The sequence below is a fragment of the Microtus oregoni genome, unplaced genomic scaffold, assembly GCF_018167655.1.
Source record: "Microtus oregoni isolate MIOR12 unplaced genomic scaffold, Mior012 000008F_ref0000371, whole genome shotgun sequence".
Lineage (NCBI taxonomy): Eukaryota > Metazoa > Chordata > Mammalia > Rodentia > Cricetidae > Microtus > Microtus oregoni.
The window spans coordinates 27,524,773-27,541,850 of record NW_024543067.1 but is presented as its reverse complement, the minus strand read 5'-3'; the positions used below and the strand labels follow the sequence as shown (position 1 = coordinate 27,541,850).

The window sequence follows — 17,078 nt, the reverse complement described above, 5'->3', positions numbered from 1 at the left end:
ATTTGTTTGTTTTCGCAAATTGGGAAACCCAGACACAAAAGAAAAGGACTCTGGAAGACAGGTTGTGAGTTGATGGCTCTTTGATTTGATCTACTGAGTGCTCTGCAGAGCACTGACTAAGGAGGAGAGACTTGCAACCACACAACATGGCAATTTTCGCTGACACACTCAGTTCTCCAATAGAGTTCAAGGATCGTCAGTTTATACACATGACTAATTGGAGTAAATTTGTTCCATCTTAAGAGTTTTCTCTTGATGTAGTTAGATATAGTTTATGAAACTTCTCTCAAAAACTCTGGTGTGTTTCCTCAAATATCAGCTGATATCATTTCATTTTTTATATTGTACCATTAAAGCCAAAACACATGTGCAATCTTAGTTTACAGCATATTAAAAAGCTCCAAGATTATTTTCTGTAGTTCACCGTGGCTTTTGTAATGCCAAGCATTAAAAGGAACTGTTTCTCAGCCAGCTGTTTTGTTGATCATTAACTGTACTATCCTTCTTTAGCCAGTATCAGAAGAATTTCAAAATGGGGAAGGCTTCGGCTACATAGTGGCGTTCAGACCCAACGGAACACGTGGCTGGAAGGAGAAGATGGTGACATCTTCTGAGGCTTCAAAGTTCATTTACCGAGATGAAAGTGTCCCCCCTCTCACACCCTTTGAAGTCAAAGTTGGTGTTTATAATAATAAAGGCGATGGCCCCTTCAGTCCGATTGTCGTCATCTGTTCAGCGGAGGGAGGTCAGTGGCTCTACTCCATCTCTTTGATTTTTCAATATTTTATTTTGGTTTTCTAATGAGACATTGTGAGAATGTTTTAGAAAATACTGGTATGCCAATGACTCAAAATTTCACTCATTAACCCATTGTAGTTGTTAGATATAGTTTATTAAACTTCTTTCAGTCATCTTTTCTAATTTAGTTTTAAAACAATCTTTTTTCATTTAACATACCAATCCCAGTTCTTCTCCCTCCCCTCCTTCTGCTCCCCACACACACCTTCCACCTCATCTTTTTAAAAAACATCTGCATATGTTGATTTGGGCTTCCTGTTCACTAATGATATATAACCAACATGTTTCCATTAAGTGGATAATATCCGTAATCTCTAGAGCATGTTGTTTTCTCTGGATATTTTAACATGTGTGTGCGTGTTGTGTTGTATGATATAAACTTAATTGAAGTTCCATTGACATAACTAATAAGCAATTATGACATCAGTGTGCAAATCACTGTACTGTTAAAGAAGTTTCACACAGCTTTCTGTTACAAATTTGCCTCTGTACCTTTGTATCCTTGTAACTGAAGAGAAACTGAGGACCAGAGAAGCAAAGGAGCCTGTCAAAGTTTAAGCATCTTATGATAAGAATTAAATGCACATCTCTCCATCTTTGATTTTTCCTCTAGGATGTGGTCATCACATGCATGAGTTCATTTTATTCCTAAGCACCTAGATGGGGTAACATGTAGTAAGTAAGTGTGCTTGTTTTATAGAAGAATAAAGTAAAGCTAGCTGTTCTCTATAGGCACTATGGTTAAACCACAAGTCCAACTTGCTATCAAGATCCTGAGTTTTGAATAAGCTTAAATACAAAAGTGCAATTTTCTGACAGAAAATGGAATACATCATAGATTTACCCTCTCAAATCAAGTGCAGAATTTCAATTGACCCAGTAAGTGGAATAATAATAATAATAATAATAATAATAAGTAACTCAAAACATATTGGACAAAGGCTGCAGCTATTTGACCTTCCAAATAAGCAAGGTCAACATTAACTGTGTTTGGTGTTTCTTTTATGCCCACATATGTGGCTTGGGATTCATGGGAAAAAAAAAATAAGATCATTTGAATTAGAAGAACAAAGGCAGTGCTTGGTTTACAGATGATGCACTTTCTGATAAGAGCTGTCGTGCATCTTTGTAATACATTGCCAAGCTGTGAAGCAGGAGCAAATTTTAACCTAGTAGAACAATGGCCGGTAAGGTGAGGATTCCCGTTGTAAACTGTAGGAGTCCCACTAAGATATCCATGAACTTAGTATCTCGGGTTGTATTAGATACAACCATGTCATGTATGCCTACTCTTGCGTGTGTGCATGTGTGTGTTTGTGTGACTTAACTATTTTAGCACTTTAAAAGAAATGTAAGGTCATAATTTCAAGCCCGGTCTTCAAGAGCCTTAGAACCACACCCAGATGCACAATGCTAGCCAACAGACTGTGGACTAAAGAGAAGAAGTGGTACAGCCGAGCTTTTCACCACAGAATAGTAATAAATTCTTTGGGACAGGAAAAATGGCTCAGCATTTTAAGAGCGAATCCTACATTTGCAGAGGGCCCACCTCTGACACTCACAACCACCTGTAACCCAGTTCAAGTGCTGGGGATCTGATGTCCTCTTCTGGTCTCTCAGGCCCTGAATGCAAGCACATAGACTTGCACCTACTCACGAGCTTGGAAATATTTAAAGAAAAAAATAAATATGCTCTTTTTAAGCACATTTCACCCTGCACTGTCCCACTGAGAATATATACATACAAGCAAATATGCCATATTTAATTTCTCACTCCTAAAAGCTATCTGGTAGTACATATTTTACCAGAAAGTGTGTATCATTGTTGTTTTCAACCTGCTTCAAACTCATTACCAAGCACATGGCAACAGGGCTCACAGTGAATCACAGAAATTTGGAAACCTGCTTTGCAGGGTAATGCCAGGGTTGCTTTTTAAGAAGTCCTATTTTATCAGTTCCTTGTCAGCCTTAGCTTTGAAATTAAATCACAGCAGTCACCATGGAGTACTTTTTCTCCCCCCCCCCCAACTTTTTTCCACATTTTTTGGACAGTGAACCCTTAAACTTGAAATGTCTTGCCTTTGGAGTTTTCTCTTTCAAGTGAGACAGGAAACATGCGTGTTTCCTTTCAAAGACACTGGGGTTGTTGCTACAAGATATTTCATTGTGACACTTCATTTTTCCATGAAAATATGGAAGATAGCAGTCCCGCAGTATGCCCAACCTGCCTTTGTTCTGACTGCAAGATCTACATACACATATGTGGAACTTTATCACTAAAGTTGGAACTTTCAATAAGCATAAGGGTTTGCACCATTGAACCCCATCTGTTAAAAAGCAGAGCATGTCTGAAGGCCCCATCTCCCTTCGTCTGCACTGCATTCACCGCACTGCAATGCAGTCACGCTCAGGGTGATCAGAAGCAGATTGTCTTCCTTCTGGGATCTCTCTTTCTCTTACTTGACAATGAAAGTTTTCAATAAGAACAGTTCTAGAATGTTTATAATGCTAAAATTAAAACTCCACATACTTATTCTGTATTCTGAAGTATTCTTTAAGTAATTTTTCCAGAGAGTAAAAACAGGTCAACTTTTCCTATGTAATCGAAAGGGAAATTTCATTCTATTTTAGTCACCTGGCAAATGGCTTTGTTTGAAGAGGAGTGACCATTTCAAAGATGTAATGCCACCACTCAAGACTCATGAATCATGAATTCAGGGCCAGCCTAGACCATGTACTGAGACTATTAAAACAAAGACTACCCACCCATAAGTGTGGACCATGTACTGAGACCATTAAAACAAAGACTACCCACCCATAAGTGTGTGCATTTGCATTCCTCAAACCCATCTTTTTTTCCTTCCCTTTCAAGAAAGTCTACTGGAATGTGAGTGAGAATTGCACTGTTGAAAGCAAAGTCTTGCCCATATTTGGCCTATTAAAAGGGATCATTTATATTATCTAAGTTATTTGAGGTTTAAATTGACTCACATTTCTGAGATTAGCTATTTCTCTCTAGTACAGTTGGGAATGTTCCAGGATGTTCTTCTATTAACACCCTCGAGCCTTTGAAAATTTTCAGTATTTATGCAGCAGGAGCAACAAGGCTCTAATGGTGCCAAGTGGACACTGATATGAGCTGGAGAGAAATTTACCTGCCAGGATTTCCACAGGGACTTCATAGATAAATCACACTTCCAACCTTTGCGCCACGGAAGAATTATGTATCCCTAACCCTGGTTCCGCTTTTGACCTTTAGGATATGATACCTATCCTATTTTGAAACCAAACCCAGCTTTTTAAAAGAATTGCAAAGTTTTGATGCAGCCGATATTAAAATGCATAGTAAAGTTGTGTGAGAGTAGGCATGCCTACGGTCATCATACGTAGACAGCTAAGTCAGGAGGGTTGAAAGTCGGAGGCCAGCCTGGACTTATAAATTAATGGCAGGCTGAAGACATGGCTCGGCTATTAGGAGCATGTACTGCTTTTGCAGAGGACCAAGTTTGTTTCTCAGCACTGACATGAGTCAGCTGAAACTTCCGGAGTTGGAGTGAATGTGGTTCTTTTAATAACATGGGTGTTCCTCCTACCTAAAGTGGAAGCTCAGAGTGGACAGATAAGAGTTGAATTATGAAGTGAAGTTTTTCTAAAGATACAAAACTGAGCATTAATTTTTTGACTTAATATTTTTATCTTGAAAAGAAATCACTTTAAAAACAGTTCTACTCAGATTTTTGCTGTAAGTTGTTATTATTTTTAATTTAAAACCTTTCAAGACTATGCATATGTAAGTATTTGTGAGTGTGGGTTTGTGCAGCTGAGTGCAGTACCCACGGTGGCCAGGGCATTCAATTACAGCCATCAGAAAAACAGATGGAATTCCATAGCCACTAACCACAGATTGGAAGGTTTATTTACTTGTAATGTTCTGTATCGGGGACTTCTGCCTCTTCAGGTGAATTGCATGGCTCTTGTTTTTATTAAACTGAAGACGCTGTTCCTCACTCGAAGAAAATGATTTGCAGTTATCCCTTGAAAACAGGGCAGTCAGTGCTCAGATGAAAGCCCAGCACTCACAAGGTGGTATTATCCAGATCAACTCTCAGCTGAAACTGAGCTCAATGGGATTTATGTGAAGTCAGAAATTTATAAATTGGCATATTAGTTATAGAATACAAAGAATAATCACCCGTCTGTGCTGTGTGATCCATTTGGATTAGTGACTGTAGAAGTTCAACAGCAGCTGTCTTCACTGAATTCTAACTAATGAAACCGTAGCCCTTCTCCCACAGAGTTTATTAGACTCCCCTTTTATTAGTGCTGCCGCCACCCCTCCTGGGAAGTCAGATGTACAATCAATATTACAAGCACATCCCCCAAATCACTAGGAGGACTCCAGCTGCTGGGTCACTTAACGTAGATGTATCATCTAAATTCATGAGCATGATAATTCTGCTCTAAATTTTAATCTAACTGATACTGAAATCCATCAATCAGAGTGCCCACTACCTATGCTCAGATTGAAGTCGGGGAGCTATCCACAGCCTACATCACACCCTAACTAAGCAAGAGGAGAGATTTTCAAGTCTCTGTCTACCAGACGAAACCTAGCACATTTGTACAAATAAGGTTCTGGACTTTAATCAGCATACCTGAGTGCAAAGTCAAGAGTAGTAGTTGAGTTCCGATTCTCAGTACCCACATAAAAGGCCAGATATGGGTGACATGTACTTGCAATTGTAGTCCTAGGAAAGTAGCGGCAGGAAGATCCCTCTAGTTTGCTAGCCAGCCAGTCTAGCCAATTGGAGAGCTTCAGGCTCAGTAAGAAAGCCTGTCTCGAATGAACATGGATGGGACTATAATACTGCTCTGAAGATAAAAGCACTTTCAGAACAAGCCTGGTGATCTGAGTCTGATATCCAATCCGAAGGTGGAAGGGGAGAACCTTTTTGTTTGTTTAAGACAGCAAACAATGTTTTAAGACTGTTCCCCTGGGGAACCAATTGGGGGATGGGCACATTCAGAAGCAGAATTTAGATGAAGCAACCTTCCCCCCAAAAAATCTAGACCTTTTTAATTTTGTAGGGTATATTAGTTTGACATATTGGCTTAAATTGCTATACTTGAACCCCAAAGCCCGTTGGCCATGTACTCCTGAATTCTGACTCAAGCAACTTTCTTATAGTCTGTCTATGGTGTCTCTCTCTTAGGTGGCTGCAGTGCCCTTCCTGACAGGACAAAAGATTCCAGTCACAGTCAGTTATTCTTGTCTGCAGACAAACATTTTGTCAATTCAACTATAAACAATACATAACAGGGTGTTGAAAGAACCTGGCTGAGGCCATGCTTTTTCCCGTGCTAAAATGCCAACTCAGGTCCTCACGGGTGGCCTTTGGATGTGGCTTTGTTCTAGAAGATGAGCTGACTTCAGGCAGCTTGTCCACACTCACTCAGGTGATGCTACTCTGGGCCACACCCTGAGGAAATCAACCGTGATGCATCAGGATCGTTCTGACCTGAATTATAAATCCTTCAAGATTTCCCATGGAAATTTGAGTTCTTATTTGAGAAGTAGCTCCTAACCAACTCTCGTGTTCTTCTACAATCTTCAGGGTTTTTTTTTTAATTTAAATTTCGATTTGAGACACATTTAAATGTGTCTGGTGCTCTTGAAAGCTAACAGGGAAAAAAATTCTCTCTGGAGAAAAAGAGGGATAGAAACGCTGCCACCTAGCCATCGTTTTTGTGCTTCTGAAATTATTTATCCCCCTGCAATCATCCCTGACAAAGATGTAATTGTCTCAGTAATATAAAAGCGGATGGAAAGCATTTGGCAGGGGAATGTCTGCAATGCATTTATTCTGAAAGGAAGCAGCACAGTGACAGAATGGCGAACGATAACCAAAGTGCGGTTCCCTTTGAAATGAAACTTACCCAGATCTGAGCAATTCATTGCCTCAAATCCACCAGCATCCCCTTTCTTTAACTCAGAATCAAGAATTTAAAGTCCTGTTAAACAATTTAAAAGGTCTACTACAAGTCTGCTAGTCGTAATTCTAGAACGAAATAGAAGCTTTTCTTTTAGAACAAACTGAATAGATTAAACATAGACTATAAAGTGATATGAAGGAGAACACTGGGCAAAGGAAAGAGAAAAGATGTTAGTGCTTCTCAGAACTAGCAATTACAATCGATACAGTGCTGGAATCATGTCAACTTGCATGTTAAAATCAAAATGAATTTTGCTCAATTACATCATGTGGTGTGCTTTTTAAAGTTTATTTTTAATTGTGTGTGTTTGCACGTGTGTATGTGTTGTCTGTATGTTTGTGTCTGTCTGTGTCTATGCGTGTGTTTGTCTCACTGTGTGCCTATGTGTGTATGTCTGTGCTTGTGTGTATCATTGTGTGTTTCTGTATGTGTGGTTTGTCTCTGTGTGTACCTGTCTGTCTACATGTCTGTCTGTCTGTGTGTTTCTTGTGTGTGTGTCTGTGCCTCTGTGTGTTTGTGTGTCTATGTGTGTGTCTATGTATGTGTGCACCTATTTGTCTGTGTCTTTGTCTGCCTGTCGGTCTATGTGTGGGTACCTCTGTGTCTTGTGTCTGTGGGTGCCTGTGTACATGTGTCTGTGTATGGGTTTGTACATATGAGAACAGTCCTCAACGAATCCAGAAAAAACAGTCAGACTTCCTGGGGCTAGAGTGATGGGTAACTGTGAGTCGCCTGATGTCGTGCTGGGAACCAAACTCAAGCCCTTCACCAAAAAGCCATCTCTCCAGTCCTGGCAAGTTAATTTTAATATGGAACTTATCAAAAGAAAACCATTGCTTAGTAGAAATATGAATGTTTAGGAAAGTCTTTTGTGGACTTATTTAACAGCAAGGAATAGATTTTTTTGAGTAGAGGTATGTATGTATGTATGTATTTATTTTATTTTATTTTGAGGTGGATCTCTTATATAACAGGCTAGCTAGGAAACACTGTGTGTCCAATCTTGAAGTTTCATCCTCCAGTCTCGAGTTCTACATTGCTAGGATTGCATGCTTATATTGCCACCCTAGGCACTGGACTGGTATCTTTAAATCAGTAATATTCAAAAGCATCTAGATAGATGTACAACTATTTCCCATAACTAAGGAAAGATTTCAGAAAGAGGTTGTGCTTATTCCAGGCCCCTCATAATGCCTTTTGAAAGGTGTTCTTTACAATCGTGTCTTTGTTTTATGATTTCCTAAATCTGGGGGCAAATGGGGTGGTTAATTTGAAGTTGATACTAAAGTCTCTACATTTTTTATAGCACAGGATTTTTTAAAATATAATAATCTGTACAGAACTGTTGGACCTAATCTCTGACCTTTATTCTACCATTTCAGTTAACACATGTTTGTGACAGTATTTACGATTCAGCCATGTCAAAGCTAGAAATAGTTCCTTGCTTATATACCCTGTGATGTCAAAGAAAATGCACTTCTTGATGGATGTCAGTCAGACATTGTGTATTAGAAAAAAATGGTGTGAAAGGTCACTGAGCATAGAAACAAATGGAGAGGGGTTTTGAGCAGCAGTACTGAGACCTTCAGGAACTTTTCTACTCTGACTGTTCCTGTCATAAAAGTCAATGAATGCCTTTTAAATATCGGGCTACATAACACACTTCTTCCATTATCATGGAAATGGAGATTTGTGGCAAAGGCGCCTAATGAAACTTAGACTCAATTTTTGATTACACAAATAAACACAGTATTACAATGATATATTTCTTAAATGTGTTTCTATATTGGAGTTAAACATTTAACAAACAGCACCAAAACAACCCTACCAGTCTTTAGCCACCTTTTGACAAATTATTTTGCCATCTTCAAATCCCAAGTCCTTTCATCTATAGTATGGGGGTAGGAAAAGCATCCTAAAAGCCAGGAATAGTGATAAACACCTGTGATTCCTGCACTTCAGAAGATGAGACAGGAGGATCACAAGTTCAAAGCCAGGCTGTTCTGTACAGTGAACACTGGACCAGCCAAGGTTTTATAGCAAGAGCCTAGCTCAAAATACAAAATGAACAAACAAAAAGTATGATATCACACACTTAAGGATTTGGTCTTAGTGGGAATAATTTGTCTAGAATTTTTAGTGCTATAGTTAGTAAACATTGTTTATTCACAAAATATGTATCCCTTGTGGGTGGACGGCTACATTGCTTCCATAACTTATCCTCAAAATCAATTAATTAAATAAATAAACAAGCACACCAGCCAATCCTGGCTGACAGTCTTTGTTGGTAGACTGGACTGCCAGGCAGCTGAAGTCAAATCTTTTACTTTTCTGAGAAATGCCCTCCTTGACTCAAGGATAAAGGCCTCTGCCCTCATCATTCTGGATTTCTCACTGGTTATTGGTAAGATTCTAGTGTCGGTTGACCCAACCCAGAAACCCAAATAGATCACCTTCTGATCTCTTTCTTTTTCACAACTTCACAAGGTATCATTGAAAAACAAGTCAGGAAGACATGAGCAGCTCAGAGCCCCTGGGACAGTGTTGAAAGATATAATATAGGGGCTATGGTTCATCATTTCCACCTTTCTTCCTACAGAACCCACTGCTGCCCCCACCAACGTCAAGGCTACGAGTGTATCTGTCTCAGAGATTCTCGTTACATGGAAACATACAAAGGAAAGTCTCGGAAGGCCGCAGGGGTTTGAGGTATGAATTACTGAAAATAAGCCTTTTATTTTGCTGGCACTGTGTCCTTCTAAAGAGGTGGCTCAATGACGCTTCATCAGAATCATATTCCTTTGGAACTTTGCTCTGTAAGAAAGAAAGAAAGAAGCACTATTCTGCTGACACGTATTTTGCTTCTCATTAGTTGACTTGGTTTTTTGTAGTCTTTACACCACTGTGCAAAAATAGAAAGAGAAATGAAATGGAGTTTTAGACAAACCCAGAAACTATGTGTGAGTACAGATTTACTTACTTTTACTACTTTAAGACAGAAAATACAGCCTTTTAATCAAGAATATACCATATCCATTCAGTGACATCAATTAACCTTTAGACTGCACTTGGCCTGAAGGTCTGTGGGATACCTGTCAGCTTGAGTATTCTATCTTGAGTACAGGGAAAGGCTCAAAAACCATTTTTAATGGAGTGGACGTATCAAGGTCTGTTTTGTATTAAAAGCCTCTTGGTCTAGAGTGGAGAGAACAGACTTGAGGGAAGAGCTTCAGAAGAAAAGAGTAGCAGCTAGTCCAGTCATCATCAACTGTCAAACAGGGCACTGTTTTCTGGAGCTGATGAGAAGTGGACCATTATTTCCAATGGAGGCAAGACAGAGCTGAATAGTGAATTGGATATAGGCTATGAAAAAGAAATTAAGGATAATCCCAGGGCTGTATGGCCCAACACACTGGATGATTAACACATGGAAGTCACAGATTCTGCTTTGGATGTTAAGCTTTATAAACTTTATTTTCTGCTGCTGTTTGTTATTTTGTTGTTATTGTTATTGTTGCATTGTGTTATTGTTGCTTGAAACGAGAACTCATGTGACCCCCAAACTGGCTTCAATTCACTAAGTAGCTGAGGGTGACACTGAATTCCTCCACCTCTGAAGTGCAAGGGTTGCATGTATGCACCACCACGCCAGGGCTTTGAACATGCTAGGCAATCAGTGTAGAAACTGAGCTACATCCCAACTTTCTTTATTTCTAGAAGATTAAAGATTGAGCAGTCTATCACTTTGAAGAATCACCAGGGAGACATTGAAGAAATTCAGGAGCCTGAAGAGAAATTTCAAAACATCAAGAATGGTTCATTGACCCAAATGCTGCTGAAAATTTCAAAAGGCAAAGTCCAAACCAAGTCCAGTGGCACACACCTTAAGTCCAACCTACTTAGGCAGCCAGCCCTCAGCAACACAGGGGAACTTCCAACAAAAACAAACAATTCATAGAAAGACGAGATGTCAGATCTCCAGATGGGTATGGCAGAGTTGAACAGACTTACTGGGAGACATTGATGTCTTGCTGGTCAAGGCTGGCCTGACAGTGAGGACGTATGGGACACAGACATGTCGTAGCACCATCTTTGCTCAGCCTGTCTCCTTTAGAATGACAAGTTTTCACAGCTATGAAATGGAATTTCTTCAGAAATTACAAGGTGGCCAAGGGGAGACAGATTCTGCTAAGGTCAATACCATGGTAGTATTTTCATACTAAAGTGACATGAATTCTGAAATTTTAAACTGGAGAGACTCCATGAGTACAGTAATGTTTATTCTGCATTTCATTATAAAATAAAGTATAAAAATAAGGAATTATGGGCTGGAAAGATTACACCATGGTTAAAACACTTGCAGCAAAACCATGTGTACCAGATTTCGAATCCCCATAATCTGTATTAATGTCAGGTGGCCCAGAAGGCAGAGTCAGGGGATCCCAGGGCAAACTGACTAACAAGATTGAAACCTTAAGCTCTTGTTTCAATGAAAGATGTTGCCTCACTGAATAAGGTGAAAAAGCAGTCCAGGGTGATTCCTAGCACATAGTTCAAGCCTCCACATATACGTGCAAATACACATGTATACCGAACATGCATACACACAGACAAACTACATGTCTTAGGTTTATTATTGCTGTGATGAAACACCATGACTAAAGCAAACTGAAAAGGAAAGGGTTTATTTGGCTTATACTTGCATATCACTGTTCATTTTCAAAGGAACCCAAGGCAGGAATTCAATCAGGTCAGGAACTTGGAGGCGGAGTTGATGCAGAGACCATAGAGGGGTGCTGCTTGCTGGTTACTTTCCCTGGCTTGCTAAGACTTTTTTCTTACAGAACCCAGCACTACTAGCTCAAAGATGGTACCACACACAATGGACTGATCTCTCCCCATGTACAACTAATTAAGAAAATGTTGTCCAAGCTTGTGTATAGCTGATTTTATGGAGACATTTTCTCAGTTGAGGTTCCCTTCAATCTGACTACTCTAGCTTTTGTGTAGTTGACACTAAACTAACCAGTGCACCACATACATAAAAAATGGAAAAAGAAAAACAGAGTTTTGTTACAAGAAAAATGTCAACATCCTGTTAACTAGAAAAAAGGTAGACAATATTTTAAACAGAAAATAAACAAAATGTAAAATTCAATGGCCAAGTACAACATTAGCTGTTATTTTAAGTGAGATATATTCAGCCATGACTTTGATTTCTTCTGTCTCATTGCTGGATAGTTACAGGTCACCTTGAGACAAAATGTGAAAACATATGAGAACAATAACAACATCCCACAAACTCTTTTCCACATTCTTCCTTCCTTAAAACTAGATGCCCCTCTGCACACGCAAGACTACTCTCCTCTTATCCCCACATCTCTTCTGCTAAAAATGTTAGCAGAAGAAATCAATAATTATGACTAAATCTTACCCATGTTTCATCTTCTCTCGACCTTCTCTACGCTGCCCCTGCCATGATCTAACTTTGTTTCCTAATGCTAGAATTCTGACCGTATTAATAAAATAGAAATGTGAAACAGGAGGCTTTGTTACCAAAATCAGAAGATCGCTTCAAGATTTTATATGCCTGTGTCTGTCTTATGGCTTGTTTTTCTAGCCACAGTTCAAACTTCACTGCAATGTATAAACTTCCAAATTACTAGAATTGTTTTCCCAAACAAATGACAGCACATTTGGTGGCTCCTCCTAGTTTCTTGCATTGGAGTGTATAAAGAGGACAGATCAGTCTGTGACCGCTATACTATAATGGAGAAAGAGCAATTTAAAGATTGTATAAACAAATTAACAGGTAAATGATATAAGACTGGTTGCCTAGCACAGAGAAGAAAAAGTGAATGTGAAGTCCACCCTTAACGAAGAAGCTATTTGCAGCTGGCCCCTTCTGAGAGAGGTAAAATCAGTTTTTTCCATATTCTAAGGCAGCCCCCATGCCAACAAAAGAACGGACTCCAGGTGTTTATTGTACGCTTTTTGTTTAAGTTTGTATTTTTTGACTTATTAGGTTTGTTTATTTGTTTTTGTCTTGATTTTCTTTCTTGTGTATGTTACAGAAATCAAGAAAGAGAGAACATTAAGTTGAGTGGATAGGCATGTGGGGAAGAAACTGGAAGGAGTTAGGGGAGGAAAAAGAATATGATCAAAATATATTATATGAAATTTTTTGTTTGAAGTTAGAAAAAAAGAATTAAAGTCAGAGCCAACTTAGTTCATTAAAGAAGAGAAAGAAGCAGAGGGAAGTTGTGGGTGGGCAATGGCGTGCATGGAACTAGCAGTAGACAGTGTGCAGAGACCAGGCTAGCCAGAAACATACAGATGACAGAACCCAGCTTCTGATGCCACAGCAATTAGCAGGAGGATTTGCAGAAGGTCTAAGTGGTCAGTCTTCTGGAAGCTTGGCTAAGATTTGGAATTACCATGAAAACACATCTCTGGGTGTTCCTGTGAAGGATTTTCCACAGAGAACTGTCCAGGAATGGGAATTTGTACCTTTACATGGGCTGCAGTTCCAAACTGCGTGAAAAACTGAAAGTGACAAAAAATGCCAGCATTTCTCTATCTCTGCATCCTGATGAAGATGCAGGATGAGCAGCTGCCTTGGGCTCCAGTGGCCATGCTTTCCCCACAGTGATGGCCTGGAGTCCCCAGCTGTGAGCCCAAACAAGCCTTCCTTCTGTCCTGCTGCTTCCCCTGGGGATTCCATTGCAGCAGTGTGAAAAGTCCAGAAGACTTGAAGCAAGGATATCTGACTCACTGTCTTTAAAATAGCTGGCAGCTTTTCCATGAAGAGAGGAAAAGGAAGGAGAGAAATGTCAGGGAGAAGGAGATTAGTGTCGCCTGAAGCAGGCCTGTGAGGCTAAGTCAGAGGCAGCCTCTGCAAAGTGAGTACAAAGTGGAGGATTTCAGAGGAGGCCTGGACACGTTTGTGGACAGGAGAGAAGTGGTGATTTCTGCATGGTTGGATTAGTGAAGTGTGCCATTTTCCAAAAAAGAAAGGAAAGACAACAAAGAACAGATTTGCAGGTAAGAAACCAAGAGTTCTATTTTGTCCAAATTAAGCTTGGAGCTTTTGATAGAAATACAAGGATGTCACTGGCTTAGGCTGTAGGATATGGGAGTTTAGAATCGAATTGAGAGATCAGGGTGGAAGGCATAAAAGTGTCATTGAAAGCCATGCAATTAAGTAAAAACATCTGAAGGGAACATTTCAAGGCTAGAGATGAGGAAAGGAAGACAAAGAAGAGGACTTTGCAGGCCGATTTTATAAAATTTCACCAAAGAGACAAGACCAGCAAGGAAGTTGGCAAAGGAGATTGGTTTGACAGAGAAAAGAACCACAAGAAAATAAAACAAGACTAGCAGAAAAGGAAGTGATTGCCTTTGCATCCACGTCTAAAGTCCACAAACAGAATCACACACTTTAACGTTTCCCATCAAATACGTTCAGCATGGACAGCCGAATCCTGGATACACAATGTGATTTTAATAAGCAGCAATGCCTCAATCAGGAAACAAACTTGGTTTATTGGTGCCTCACTTGATTCTGGAGGGTATATAATTGCTCTTTCATCTCTTCCATCAGCAATTAAGGAAGGCTACCCTTAGCAAAGCTCATGAAGAAGTAAGACTAACACGAGACCAATAAGGTCTGATGACCTTTGCTATCTCCTCAGTGAATGCACCATACCACCACTGGCCTCTGGCTCCCTGTCTGTCTAAACCAGACTGGTTGCCACCTAACCCAAATTGTGATCCCAAGTTGTCAGTTAAATTTTGATCTCAGACACTCCTGATCTCTCATTTTCAATATTTTCTCTGGATTTCATTCATTATATAGTTACTTATCCAGTGAATATTTATGGAGTTCCCTGCTATGCTAAGGTGCAGTGTTAATACTAAACCAGAAAGTAGAATGGACAGAGGTAGTAACCCTTATAAAGCTCACATTCTAGTCGTGTGCAATGGTACTTGCTGTCCACCAATTTAGAATTCAAAGGGCGAAGGTGGGAGACTGTGAGTTCAAGGGCACTCTGTGTTATACAGTGAGACTCTCACAAACAGAATACAAACAAAAGGATTAATCAAGTTTCAGTCTGGCAGGTGAGGTGATTTCCAGTTTTTAGTTTGTATTTGGTGTTTGTGTTTTGGTTTTAGTCCTAAAGTAAGGTCTTGGTAGCAATAAAGGCATCAGTCTAGGTTTCCCTGTCAATACACTGCTCACATGTGGTTTTGTACTGTGGGGAATTTTCCATTACATCTTAATTGGTTTAAGAAATAATACAGCAAGTATTTTGACTTAACGTTAACTTTCATTTGTAATTAACCCAACTCCTTCAAATATATTAACTACTTTGATCCTAATCAAAGTCTCTGTTATTTGTTATTAACTAATCACTCTTGAGGGTAGCCTGGTATACATAGTGAGTACCAAGCTAGCTAGCTACAGGCAATGCTACATACTGAGGCCCTTTTTAAGAAGAGAAAAGAGAGGTGAAAGAAAGTAAGGGAAGAAGGAAGGAAGGAAGGAAGGAAGGAAGGAAGGGAAAAGTTTAGAAATTTGAGATCATTGTAGCGATATCATCCCTTCCTATGTCTTTGTAATTCACTCATACATGTTTTGAATAGTCATAATTAGGCTAGATAAGAAATCCACTGACTTTCAATGAGTTTCTAAGACTGCCCACTGCACCTCACAGTCAAGAAAAAATCACTTCTGAAGTCCGAATACACAAACCCATCTATCCAGTTGTGGTAGTTTGAATGTAATTGGCCCCCATAAGCTCATGGAGAGTGGCATTATTAGGAGATGTGGCTTTGTTGGAGTAGGTATGTCCTTGTTGGAAGAAGTACATCACTGTGAGGGTGGGCACTGAGGTCCCATATGTTCTGAAGCCATGCCCAGTGTCTCAGACCTTCCTGATGCCTGCCAGTCAAGCTGTAAGACTCACAGCGATTCCTCCAGCACCATGTCTGCCTGTATGGTTCCATGTCACACTGTGATGATAATGGGCTAAACCTCTGAAGATGTAACCTACCCCAACTAAATGTTTTTTCTTTATAAGTGTTGCTGTGGTCATGGTGTCTCTTTGCAGCAATAGAAAACCTAAGATACCAGTATTTTAAAAGACTTCAATAATTGGCTGGATGGTCTCAGAGATCAACTCATTTGAGAATCTTAGTTCCTTAGAAGTTGATTGAAATGTTATGGCTATGAAGATTAAATGTAGAAAGCAAAGTGAGAGAAATAGGTTGAGATTTTCAGCCTGTGAGATGTAGTTTGATTGAAAGCGGAAAATAGGTTGTATCTATTGAACAACTCCAATTCATGAATAACCATGACCTTCCCATCTGGAATAACATCTTTGTCTCTGGCCTTGCAAGTAGACTACTGGGTTCTGTCTTGAATTTATGAGCTCACCAACACTCTAGTGTCCAGTGAATAAAAATCCCTGAATCCTGGAGCTGCGTTCCCAAGCTTCCAAAGCCATATAGAACGTTTATGAGCCTGCAAATTCAAAGCAGATGTCATCCTGGCAAGAAAATAAAGTAAGCCATCAGGCCAAGCTGCATCATCTTTCTCTGGTTCCCATAGATCATGAAGAAGGTTGGCAGGAATGGTGGAAATACAATCTGAACTGCTTCCTCCTTCCATCCCTTCACTCAAGGAAAATACTCGGCCAGGTCTTAGCAATCTGTACCACAAAGATCCCATTCTAATACTCGGAAAGTTTATGAGAAATTAATATGAAAAAAAAACATAATAACAATAGAATTCTCTTATTTTTAATTAATTTATTTATTTCATTAAAAATTTCTGCCTCCTCCCCACCTTCCATTTCCCTCCCTCTCCCCCCACTCCCCTCCCTCTCCCTCTCTGGTTCAAAGAGCAGTCAGGGTTCCCTGCCCTGTGGGAAGTCCAAGTTCCTCCTCACTCCATCCAGGTCTAGGAAAGTGCACATCCAAACAGACTAGGCTCCCACAAAACCAGTATATGCAGTAGGATCAAAACCCAGAGCCATTGTCCGCCATGTTCTGAGAGTCCGGTTTGATCCCATGCTTTTTCAGTCCCAGTCCAGCTGGCCTTGGTGAGCTCCCATTAGATCAGCCCCACCATCTCAGTGGGTGGATGCACCCCTTGCAGTCCTGACTTCCTTGCTCATGTTCTCCCTTCTTCTGCTTCTCATTTGGACCTTGGGAGCTCAGTCTGGTGCTCCAATGTGGGTCTCTGTCTCTATCTCCATCCATCACCAGATGAAGGTTCTATA

At 39.9% G+C, this 17,078-nt stretch overlaps 1 protein-coding gene across 2 annotated transcripts in view; it reads left to right on the top strand.

Annotated features, from left to right (window-relative positions):
* The window catches only part of Cntn5 (contactin 5), a 1,138,775-nt gene that overhangs the window by 1,091,262 nt on the left and 30,435 nt on the right, over positions 1–17,078 (top strand). For both annotated transcript variants that reach the window (XM_041657731.1, XM_041657730.1), the window contains 2 exons: positions 511–745; positions 9,392–9,501. In XM_041657731.1, the coding sequence (XP_041513665.1) occupies positions 511–745; positions 9,392–9,501 (345 nt within the window). The remainder of the gene's footprint in view (positions 1–510; positions 746–9,391; positions 9,502–17,078) is intronic.